Here is a 13034-nt window from a genome sequence, read left to right as displayed (position 1 = left end):
TTTTACCGTAACTCTGCCATAGTTTGTCCAATCCGAATGATTCAAAGTGCATTGTTAAGCTAACACCAAGGGCTTTCCAATGATATATGGTGTATTACGGTAAACATAAGCCTGTGACGTCATCACGCAGAGGCAAAACAGATGTTTCACACTAGTGCGCCACTGATTCTCATTACCGTAAGTTCTCATGTAAGCCCTCAATCTGAAAGATTTCGACACTGACAGCAAGCCAAGAATCTGTGCTTTCCAACAGTATGCTATATGTTGCATATATTACGGTAAAGTGTGTTCGGTGACTTTTGAAACAAGGGAAAAGTATGAAAAAGAGCGCAAAAGTGACAGAAAAGTACAGAGACAGACAGCAAACATAAATGTAGTAATTTTTGAGGAAAAGGCAGGCTGTTAGTGTCATTTGTGAAGGTGTGTTTGTGTGTTTGTGTGGGTGTGATGGCTCCATCAGCCACAAGCCACTGCCCGGTGCCAACAAGCAGTGGAAACCAAACTTGCCAGCGATCCACAAAGAGGCAGCGTTCTTGCAAGGTTTGCAAGAGGTCAACCTGCTGGATGTGCAAACTTTGTAAAATTGGCCTCTGTCTTCAGCCAGAGAGAAACTGTTACAAACAGTACCACACTGACAATGGACTGATGTAGTTTAGATCTAATTTTGATTCTTGGTTATATATTTGTGTATAGTTTGACACTTTATTGTTTTATTCATATTGTATAATTTTGCACAAAATGAGTGATCAAATGAGTGATTTATTGCACATTTTAATAATACAGATAATAATTGATATATTTATATATAGTTTTGCACTTTGTTGTTATTCATATTGTTTGGTTCTGCACTTTAAAATTGGTTACTTTTTTAATATTTTCGCCTTGTAAAATGTTTACTTTTGCACTGTTTCTGAGTTCTATACATACCCCATTTAATTATTACACCCTAGAGGCTATGTTATAGCACAGCAATATTAACATTTCAAGATGTTTACAAAATAACTCAACCTAAAACAAATAAATAGAATTTTTTTTTTTTTTTTAAATGTCACATTTGTTAAACTATGTGGCACCAAAAACAATAAATATACATAGTACAAGAGCAATCTGAGATATTGACAAGGACTCAAAATAAAAGACGTGATTCACACTGCGACCCGGACTTCACCTGGGTCCAGATTCCACAACGCAATGCAATAATTGCATACTGATCCAGAATGGTCCAACTGATCAAGATGTTGCACTCTGATATTTAATTCACAAGCTGAAATAAAATAGCATCTTCCTGATCCCGGTTTTACATTGTGAGGTCGCATCTTTCTGCTGCAGAACCTGCATATTGATCTGCATATTGATCCGGATCACTCTCAACAAATCTTAAGCCAGAATCTGGCTCCCAATCACCTCCAAAATTCAGTGGAGTCTTCCATGCCCTAATGTCCATCTGTGTTGCAAATCTGGTGAGAATCTGTGAAGTAGTTTTGACGTAATCCTTTTGATGTAAGGGGTTGTAGACACACAAAATTAATTATTTTGATTGTAAACACGTACAGCTTCCTGTTAAAAATGTGAAATCCAAACTTCCTTTACATAATAATTTTTCACTAAAAAACTGAAAAAAAAATCAAGTTCGTTTTTGTGTTTTTTCCTCATTTTAAATGCTAAAACTTACAAATAATGTGTATAAATAGTTAATATAATTGATATATAATTGAAATTATAATTGTATATTGTAATATAATTGAAATTCAGGTACTCTTGGAAAAGGGTACCAAAGCACACAAACATAGAACATTATTTCTTAATTTTATTGCTATAATAAAAAATAACCAATCGTCCATTTATAGCCTCAGTAGGTAAAGGGTTAACAATGAAAATGTTAGAATCTGCACGGAAGGTGTTATAGTCGTGTTAACTTCGTCAGACAAGACCAAATACATTTGTCAACCATTATTTTCCATGACGAAAATGAGAAGATGACACTACGTCAGTGTTCTAAAACACTGACTTAGACAAAATTAACATGCATTATTTTTTGACCAAAAAAAAAAAAACAAAACAAAAAAAAAAACGAGAAAATGTTTTGAATGAAATAAAAATGAAAATAAAATCTCTCCATTTTAGCCTTCTGAATGTGCGGGATGTTAAGAAAAAAAAAATGTTTTTAAACAATGTCTGTTTTGTTGTTTCCGCCTCCTGCGTATTTAGGCATAGATCTATAATGACCACTAGAGTGGACATGAGCATCCGGAAACTTAACTTTTTTTTAACATTTAATGATGGTGTTAAAGTGTCTGATCTGCTCTCTGAGGATCAGAGAGCAGTACACCACATACTGTGTGTAGATTTTTGTACACAGCAGCAAATGCTACATCTATCCAAAGTCAATTTGTTTTTAGCATTATTTACGACTAGTATACAACAAATTACATGAATTATAAAAAAATAATTTAAATATGATGTGTGCATCATATTTAAATTAGACTGATTCAAGTTGTGACTCTTACAATAGATAAAAACATTACAAATCTTGAATTACTGATTTTATTCTGCTTTGCTTTAGTAAATTTCCAGCCAATTCTGAACATGCAAATAGAATAACTGGATCCAACAAATGTTTCATTTCAAAAGACCTGCACTCCTACAGCATCATGGATTTACAAGAAAACCAAATGTGTAATTGTATCAGGAAGCCTTGCAGATATAAAATATCGTGGAAAAACACCCCATTTTTTCAGGTAGTGACAAGATTTAGTATTTGAGATGCGTGAAACACTATATTGACTGAAATGGTAATCAGAAATAATCGAATATGTTTATCAAAAAGACTAAAATGTTTCAACTGAAATGAGACTAAAATACATTCAGTTCTCTTTGGACTAAAACTAGACAAAAACTGACAGAATTTAGTCAGCTAAAACATGACTAAATAAAAACATGTGAATGATGAAATATGACTAAAACTAAAAAGGGCATTTGACAAAAAGACTAAGAATACTTAAAAAAAAAAAACAAAAAAAAAAAAAAACAGGTGACAAAATTAATACTATGTTGGAGAAACTCTCATTACTACTCATGAATGTAATTTAATAAATACCAAACACTCTGAAGCATGATATCACTGAGTCTGATCACCTGTTTTCCTGTCCACAGTTGCTGAGGTTTGAATATGGCCGGCGGCAGCAGTTTCACTCTGCCTGCTTTGTCAGTCAGTCCTCGGTACACCAGCTCAGTGTACTGGTCCCTGGTGAAGAAACAACCTCGTATTGTCATCCTTGTCCCTGAAACTATGTGGTCCTGGATCAGACCAGCTAAAGGTTTTCCATCCTAAAGTAGAAATAAAGACACCCAAGTCTTATTAATTTAACCACATGCAAACAGTTTTGTGTACACTTTCATTCACAGATCAATACACTGTAAACACTGAAACACATTCTGAAGTACATTAAAATTCACGTAAACTGTTGTATAAAGCAGATATTCGCACTCACTGGACAAAAGCGAAAGTCCCAATGCTTTCGTATAGTTTTCCATGTAATAAACACCGTATGTAACATATTTTGTAGAACGGATTTTCACTCACAGAAAAAAACGTCCCGCCCCATCGCAATGTATTCCATTAAAAACCGTACAGAGCAGTCTGGACGTGCCCAGTAACAGAGGTATGAAATTAAGTGCAGCACTGACACTAGCCGATTTGAGCAAAGTGTATTTCTGTGATTAAAGCCCAGGTCCCACCAAATAATGAGCCATGCAGCATGTTTTTTTTGTTTTTTTTTTACAAGAGTATCTATGGCTTGTTGTCTCGGCAGGTACAGAAAACGCTGCATCTACTGTGGCACATAGATGCCACTGGAAGTGCCGAGAACACATGCCGCCACCACAAAATGCACTTGCCCGCTCTCCGTTTTAATGCACATAATGGCCGTCGCTCATTTAAGGCAGGCATTTATTTTTTCAGAGGAATTTTTGAACCAGTCATTAAATGAGGCAGATCCTGATTTAGGATTCCCCGTAAATCATTTGGTGCCTCCTGACTAACTAATCTGTTACACACACAATGGTTTTTGTCCATTTTATACACATATCGAATTTCGATTACAACGGACAAAATTCTCTGGTCCACCTGAATCCTTCAAACACAGTAAAATATACTCTGCCAGGATAACATTTGGTCCCAGTCTATACAGAGTAAAATACACTATTGTAGAGTGAAATCAGCTCTACCGTCTTGTCAAATCAAGTGCTTCTACTCCAATAAGAGTTGATTTTACACTATGATAGAGTTGATTTAGCACTGTGACAGAGTTTTATTTCACTCTATTTGGACTGGGATCAAATGTTATTCCAGCAGAGAAAATTTTACTCTGCAAAATTTGCTGTGTATGCGAGTTTTACTGTACATCATAATTTCTGCATCAGTAACAGCCGACTGTCTTCCAAATGCCTCTTCAAGTCCATTCAGAGATTCAGAAAATTCCTATTACACAGGAATAGTCACTTCTTTTCTGATGGAATAGTTTCTGATCTGTGTATTTGCACAGTATTAACACAACCTGAGGTAAAATTAGCCGGAATTGGATTTCCGGGGCAGCGAGAAACGAGATGGCAGCATAATGCTGAGCTCCTGAGCCGATTCGAGAACAACCTCCCCCAAAAATATGGAAAGATTGAAAATGTGAAATTAAACTGACAAGAAACGAGCGGGGTGTGTGTAAGGAAGAAAAACATGTCCAAAGACCAAGAAGAATGTGATTTTAAAGACAGGGCGGCAGACCAGGATAATGGCAACTGCGGAAAAACCAGCTCGCTGTTGGAGGGACTCACCGCTATCACGACAGAAATACGAGACCTCAAAAAGCAGCTGAAGGTGGATCTCTCGAAATTCAAGGATGAGTTTAAGGAGGAGATGAGATGAGAGTTCGCTGTATTTAAGGATGAAATGAAGTGAACAGTAGCCCAAAATGCTGCCAATATCCAACAACAGAGGAAGGACACAGCTGAAGCACAGGTGAGGATGGTGTAGCTAGAAGGATGGAGCACGGAGGGAAGAGAAGCGATCCTCACCCTGCTAAAGCAACAAACAAAACTACAAGACAAGTTGACTGAAGTGGAAGGACATGGAAGATGTTGTAACTTGAGAATCTACAACGTGATGGAAAAGGACAATGAATCCGTCCCGGAGCTGGTGGAGGAGATCCTCCACCGGGAACTCAGAATACCAGAGGGCACCGATCTACACATCCAGCGAGCAAATAGAGGTTTCGGAAGAAAGCCTCCGCCGGGAGCACCCCCGAAGTCTATTATTGTTAACTTTCTGAAATATGAAACCAAAGAGAAAATCCTGACCAAAACCTGGAAAGAAAAAATACAAGTTGAGGGGAGACGGATTTTTTTAATCACAATTATCCCACCGAGGTAATGATGAAACGCAAATCTTATTCCGAGATCAAAAAAGTTCTCAAGGACAAAAAGATACGCTTTCAGACACCCCTGAGCAGGATACGGATCCACTGGTTAGACAGACCCAAGATCTACAACAGCGCTGAAGACGCAGCGCAAGACATGAGGAAAAGAGGGTTGGAGATCGGCGGATGGCACAGCGGCTCGGGCGGCGGCGGCTCCTCACTGGAGGAGCAGATCCGGGGATCGTGGTGCTGCGCCGGAGGGAGGCCGGCGACAAACAGAGGTGCTGCCGCACTCGAAGATGTGAATCAAAATGCAGCCAACCGAGCGAAGGAAAGGCTGCAGGAGTTTTTAGAGATGAAGGGACAATGGACAATCAGGTCAATGGACATAAGGTGACATGGAGGTATAGAGAAAGTGTGGGGGGGGGGGGGGGGGGGAGAGAAAAGAAAAAGAGGTTAAAATCATTTATGCCCCCCTTTTTACTTTTTTTTCTCTCCTAAATTTAATAAGATAAAGAATAAATAAGGGTTGGGGGATTAATTTTGATCACTACAATGCCAAAGAATTTAGCTCCCACGCTCCACCTCACCCTAACCATACAGTGAGAATTTTCCCCCCCCCCCTCTCTCTATCTCACTACTAAATTTAATGTAACAGAAAGGGCTTAATGATTAGTTACTTAAAGCAGAGAACCTCGTTTGTACCTCCATTTATTTAACACTTATATAGCTTAAAATGGAATCAACAGGAAGAGCTATTAAATCAGCAACTGTTGGACTATCTAGTTGAATGGGAAAGCCTAATTCAGGCGTACCCCAGACCACTAGGGGGGCCCTTTGTCCAGAAAAGGTTATCCCTCACTACCACGAACAGGGAGGCGGAGCCTGCAGAGAGCAGGACCACATTGGCTTCCTTTTCTCTCAAAAATTCTTGAAAGGGTAGTTGTAAAACAGCTAACTGATCATCTGCAGAGGAATGGTCTATTTGAAGAGTTTCTGTCAGGTTTTAGAATTCATCATAGTACAGAAACAGCATTAGTGAAGGTTACAAATGATCTTCTTATGGCCTCGGACAGTGGTCTCATCTCTGTGCTTGTTCTGTTAGACCTCAGTGCTGCTTTTGATACTGTTGACCATAAAATTTTATTACAGAGATTAGAGCATGCCATAGGTATTAAAGGCACTGCGCTGCGGTGGTTTGAATCATATTTGTCTAATAGATTACAATTTGTTCATGTAAATGGGGAATCTTCTTCACAGACTAAAGTTAATTATGGAGTTCCACAAGGTTCTGTGCTAGGACCAATTTTATTCACTTTATACATGCTTCCCTTAGGCAGTATTATTAGACGGTATTGCTTAAATTTTCATTGTTACGCAGATGATACCCAGCTTTATCTATCCATGAAGCCAGAGGACACACACCAATTAGCTAAACTGCAGGATTGTCTTACAGACATAAAGACATGGATGACCTCTAATTTCCTGCTTTTAAACTCAGATAAAACTGAAGTTATTGTACTTGGCCCCACAAATCTTAGAAACATGGTGTCTAACCAGATCCTTACTCTGGATGGCATTACCCTGACCTCTAGTAATACTGTGAGAAATCTTGGAGTCATTTGTGATCAGGATATGTCATTCAAAGTGCATATTAAACAAATATGTAGGACTGCTTTTTTGCATTTACGCAATATCTCTAAAATCAGAAAGGCCTTGTCTCAGAGTGATGCTGAAAAACTAATTCATGCATTTATTTCCTCTAGGCTGGACTATTGTAATTCATTATTATCAGGTTGTCCTAAAAGTTCCCTAAAAAGCCTTCAGTTAATTCAAATGCTGCAGCTAGAGTACTGACGGGGACTAGAAGGAGAGAGCATATCTCACCCATATTGGCCTCTCTTCATTGGCTTCCTGTTAATTCTAGAATAGAATTTAAAATTCTTCTTCTTAGTTATAAGGTTTTGAATAATCAGGTCCCATCTTATCTTAGGGACCTCGTAGTACCATATCACCCCAATAGAGCGCTTCGCTCTCAGACTGCGGGCTTACTTGTAGTTCCTAGGGTTTGTAAGAGTAGAATGGGAGGCAGAGCCTTCAGCTTTCAGGCTCCTCTCCTGTGGAACCAGCTCCCAATTCAGATCAGGGAGACAGACACCCTCTCTACTTTTAAGATTAGGCTTAAAACTTTCCTTTTTGCTAAAGCTTATAGTTAGGGCTGGATCAGGTGACCCTGAACCATCCCTTAGTTATGCTGCTATAGACGTAGACTGCTGGGGGGGTTCCCATGATGCATTGTTTCTTTCTCTTTTTGCTCTGTATGCACCACTCTGCATTTAATCATTAGTGATCGATCTCTGCTCCCCTCCACAGCATGTCTTTTTCCTGGTTCTCTCCCTCAGCCCCAACCAGTCCCAGCAGAAGACTGCCCCTCCCTGAGCCTGGTTCTGCTGGAGGTTTCTTCCTGTTAAAAGGGAGTTTTTCCTTCCCACTGTAGCCAAGTGCTTGCTCACAGGGGGTCGTTTTGACCGTTGGGGTTTTACATAATTATTGTATGGCCTTGCCTTACAATATAAAGCGCCTTGGGGCAACTGTTTGTTGTGATATGGCGCTATATAAAAAAATTGATTGATTGATTGGCTGGGAAATTCAGTTTGTTTTTGTGTGTGTTTGTTATGTTTATAGGAAGATACTGGTGGGGAACACTGCAGCCGGGGGGCTACTAACCATTTTACAGGATGTTAACAACGCAACATAACGACATTATGGTGGTGTCACTGAACGTTAATGGATTAAACAAAATAAAAAAATAAATAAAGCCTTAGCAAAGTTTAGAAGAGAGAAGAGACCCATCTTTCACGAGAGGAACATGCAAAGTTCAAAAAGCTAGGTTATAGGAACTCATTCTTTAGTTCCTTTGGGAAAAACCATAACAGGGGTGTGGCAATACTAATTTCTAACAGTGAATTTCGAGTTGAAGAAAGAAGTAGCGGATAAGGAGGGGAGGTATATTATGATTAATGGAAAATTAGAAAACCAGCCTGTGACCTTGCTCAACATATATGCCCCCCCCCGGAGAGTGGGAAAGTCTTCTACGAGAAAATATTTGATCTTATAAATGTGGAGACAGAAGGTATATTGGTGTGTGGTGGGGACTTCAATGTAGTACTGAACTACAGGCTGGACAAAACGAGTACTAAGGGAGGCAAACAACAGATTAATAAGTACATGAATATAATGTTGCCAGAAATAGATTTACTTGATATATGGCGAGAACTCCACCCACTTGATCGGGACTACACCCACTACTCAGCTCCACATGATGTGTACTCCAGAGTTGATTATTTTTTAATGGCCAAGAGAGATGTTCACAGAGTGAGGGAGTGCAGGACAGGAGTAGCTGACATCTGAGACCACAATGCATTCTACCTAAAAATTAACATGAATAATAAGAGAAAGGAAACAATATGGAGGCTTAATGAAGGTATATTGAAAAACAAGGGGCTAGTTGAGGAATTAAAAGGAGAAATTATTAGATATAGGAAGGAAAATGATAATGGGATGGTAGACCCAACCATTTTATGGGATGTCCTGAAACCAGTCATTAGAGGGAGACTGTTTTTATATACAGCATATGCAAAAATAACCAGAATGGAAACATATCAAGAACAAATTGAAAAATTAAAAGAGTTGGAAAAACAACACAAGCAAACACAAGATTCAGAAATAATTAATCGGATGAAAGGAATTAAGGGGAAAATAGATGACACAGGAGAGGTAGAGAAGAAAGCAAGGTTCACTAAACAGACTTACTATGAGGGAGGATCTAAGGCCACTAAATCTGTAGCCAGACACCTATGAAACAACAAGAATTGACCAATATATATAAAATAAGGAACCCGGTAATTAATGAAATTTTTTATGAACAAGAAAAAATAGAAAAAATATTTGAGGACTATTACCGTCAACTATACTCAGAACCAACTCTCGTAGGAGAAAAGCATACGGTGGAGTTTCTTGAAAATCTGGACTTACCAGCAATAGGTACAAAGCAGAATGCCATATTGACCTCTGAGATCACAGCAGAAGAGATTAAAAAAAAGGAATCAGCCGAACAAAATCAGGTAAATCACCGGGATCTGATGGACTGGGGGCTTCCTTCTATAAAACATTTAAGGAAGAGTTAATCCCACTACTACAGGATTCTTTCAACTACAGTCTTACAACAGGTAAAATCCCTCCCTCATGGAAAGAGGCCATTATCTCCATAATCCCGAAGGAAGGTAAAGATAAGGAGCATTGCCACAACTACAGGCCTATATCACTTTTAAATGTTGACTACAAACTTTACACCTCAATTATCGCAAAAAGACTGGAAACATTCCTCCCAAACCTAACTGATGAAGACCAAACTGGCTTCATTAAAGAAAGACAGGCCCACGACAATTAGAAGAACGTTACATGTCATAGAAAATATACAAACGAACCAAGAAAGTGCAATTTTAGTCAGCATTGATGCCAAAAAGGCATTTGACAGTGTGAATTGGCTATTTCTTCATAAAATATTGAGGAAATTTGGGTTCAGTGAAAAATCTGTGGATTGCATTATATCAAGAACCTACAGCAAGGACTAAAGTAAATGGCAGTCTGACAAAATGATTCAATCTGGAGAGGGGGACAAATCAAATCAAAATCAAATCAACTTTATTTATATAGCGCCAAATCACAACAAACAGCTGCCCCAAGGCGCTTTATATTGTAAGGCAAGGCCATACAATAATTACAGAAAAACCCCAACGGTCAAAACGACCCCCTGTGAACAAGCACTTGGCGACAGTGGGAAGGAAAAACTCCCTTTTAACAGGAAGAAACCTCCAGCAGAACCAGGCTCAGGGAGGGGCAGTCTTCTGCTGGGACTGGTTGGGGCTGAGGGAGAGAACCAGGAAAAAGACATGCTGTGGAGGGGAGCAGAGATCAATCACTAATGATTAAATGCAGAGTGGTGCATACAGAGCAAAAAGAGAAAGAAAGACTCAGTGCATCATGGGAACCCCCCAGCAGTCTAAGTCTATAGCAGCATAACTAAGGGATGGTTCAGGGTCACCTGATCCAGCCCTAACTATAAGCTTTAGCAAAAAGGAAAGTTTTAAGCCTAATCTTAAAAGTAGAGAGGGTGTCTGTCTCCCTGATCTGAATTGGGAGCTGGTTCCACAGGAGAGGAGCCTGAAAGCTGAAGGCTGTGCCTCCCATTCTACTCTTACAAACCCTAGGAACTACAAGTAAGCCTGCAGTCTGAGAGCGAAGCGCTCTATTGGGGTGATATGGTACTACGAGGTCCCTAAGATAAGATGGGACCTGATTATTCAAAACCTTATAAGTAAGAAGAAGAATTTTAAATTCTATTCTAGAATTAACAGGAAGCCAATGAAGAGAGGCCAATATGGTTGAGATATGCTCTCTCCTTCTAGTCCCCGTTAGTACGGTACGTACTAACCGTACCGTTAGTACGGTTGGGGCTTGAGGAGACTCTCATTACCCCAACCAGAGACAACATTACCCTTGAGACTCTCCCCGGGTCTCTTTGCACTGTTTACTGAACCTTTGGCCCAGCTGATCAGGCAGGAGGAAGAAATTAAAGAGGTGAAAATAAGAGACGAGGAACATAAGATAGGACTATTTGTGGATGATATACTTATATTTTTAAAACAACCCAATGAAAGCTTCCCAAAAATAATAAAGTTATTAGAAAGCTATGGGAAATACTCAGGACACAAGATAAACGTCACAAAAACACAGATTTTGTCATTTAATTATAATCCTTCCCAAGAAATAAAGGGCACTTACAAGCTCAAGTGGAATGCCAAATCAATAAAATATTTGGGAGTAAATATCACAAAAGGACTGGATAAATTATATGAGGCAAATTATACAAAAATAAATCAAGAAATTAAGAGACCTGGGGAGATGGTCTGCTACTGCCCTGGACTTCACTTCAAGAATACAAACAATAAAGATAAATATTCTCCCAAGACTTCTGTACATGTTTCAGTCCCCGTCAGTAGCAATCCCACAGAAGCAGTTCGTGGAATAGGATAAGTGGATATCGAGGTTCATATGGGGAGGAAAGAAAGCTAGGATCAGGTATAAAACTCTGCAGCTCCCTAAAGACAAAGGATGTCTGGCTTTGCCAAGTATCCAGGAATACTTTTATGCTGCACAAATTAGACCCTTGATATACTGGTGTAATGATAAATAATGTCATGGCCATGACACATACTGAGGTACAAAATCTAATTGCAGACAGAGAATTATTAAGAAAACTGCGTAACCAACTGGATGCAGTAACCATAAACAATTGAAATATGGAACACTGTCTGTGAAAGGTACAAGTTGGAGAAAGAAAAACAGATTTTGAGCTGGTTTGCATTGGATGATCGATTTATTCCAGGGATATATGATAAAGGGTTTAAACAATGGTCACAAAAAGGAATTACAGTGATATGCACAATGATGGATCAGGACAGACTACAGAGTTTTGAAAAGCTACAGGATAGGTTCAGACTAGAACAAAATGACCAATATCGATACCTGCAAATAAGGGGTTACTATGAGAAAGAGATAAAAGTGGCCACCAACAATGAAATCATTGAGGTATTCCGAAAAGCATACAAAGGAGAAAAATGCAGAGTAATCTCAGCTTTATACAGAAACTTGATGTTGTGCAACAAATCCTCCTCTCTGTATATTAAGGACAAGTGGGAAAAGGAACTGAATGAAGAAATAACCGAGGAGTATTTGTAAAACACAGTGCACATCCACTAGCTCTAGGATCTGGAGGGAATTCAATTGGAAAGGTATGGTCAGGTTCTTCATAACTCCAAAGCTCAGAAACGCAATGGTGTCTACACTGCAACAGTGCTGGAGAGCATGTGGGCAAATAGATGCAGACCATACCCATATATTTTGGGCCTGCCAAAAGATAAAAGGGTATTGGGACAAAATATGGCGATGACTACAAAAGGTAATAGGTTACAAAAAACCAAAAACGTTCAAGACACTCTACTTAGGGAACTTAACACAAAACATAATTCAAAAAAAGGATGAGTATCTTGTAAAGGTATTGCTATCGGCAAGCAAAAAAAAAAAAAAAAAAAACAATTACAAGACTATGGCATAAACCAGAGCCACTGACCGAGGGGCAGTGGCGGTGCACTGTGGAAGAAATTTTTATAATGGAGAAACTTACACACAAACTGAGATTGCAAGAAGCGCAATTCGAGACCAAATGGAGGAAATGGACTGATTATAGAAGACAAGAAGAGGACACCACCACTATAAATCGACAACAAGAACATGGATGAGTGACTGTTTACTAAGATATTCAGATGCTTTAAGACACCCCCTGCCTGAGTAATTGTGTACCAGTTTGTTCTCTGTTCGTTATTACCTTTGTGCATCTTTCTCTCAATAAAAAAATAAGTTAAAAAAAAAATTAACCAGAATCTTCCCCGACACGGGAATGTGCCATCTGCAAAAACGACTGAAATGATGCAATTAGACAGGCCCAAAATCTGGTAATAATTACATTACTCCACCTCTCTGTGTGAAAATAATCTTTTCAGAATA

At 38.9% G+C, this 13034-nt stretch overlaps 1 protein-coding gene across 5 annotated transcripts in view; it reads right to left on the bottom strand.

Annotated features, from left to right (window-relative positions):
• polr1a (RNA polymerase I subunit A) overlaps positions 1–13034 on the bottom strand; it is a 181242-nt gene that overhangs the window by 109371 nt on the left and 58837 nt on the right. For all 5 annotated transcript variants that reach the window (XM_034182336.1, XM_034182337.1, XM_034182338.1 and 2 more), the window contains one exon: positions 3136–3327. In XM_034182336.1, the coding sequence (XP_034038227.1) occupies positions 3136–3327 (192 nt within the window). The remainder of the gene's footprint in view (positions 1–3135; positions 3328–13034) is intronic.

Source organism: Thalassophryne amazonica, chromosome 11 (assembly GCF_902500255.1).
Source record: "Thalassophryne amazonica chromosome 11, fThaAma1.1, whole genome shotgun sequence".
NCBI classification, from domain to species: domain Eukaryota; kingdom Metazoa; phylum Chordata; class Actinopteri; order Batrachoidiformes; family Batrachoididae; genus Thalassophryne; species Thalassophryne amazonica.
This window is presented reverse-complemented; position numbering and strand designations above follow the sequence as displayed.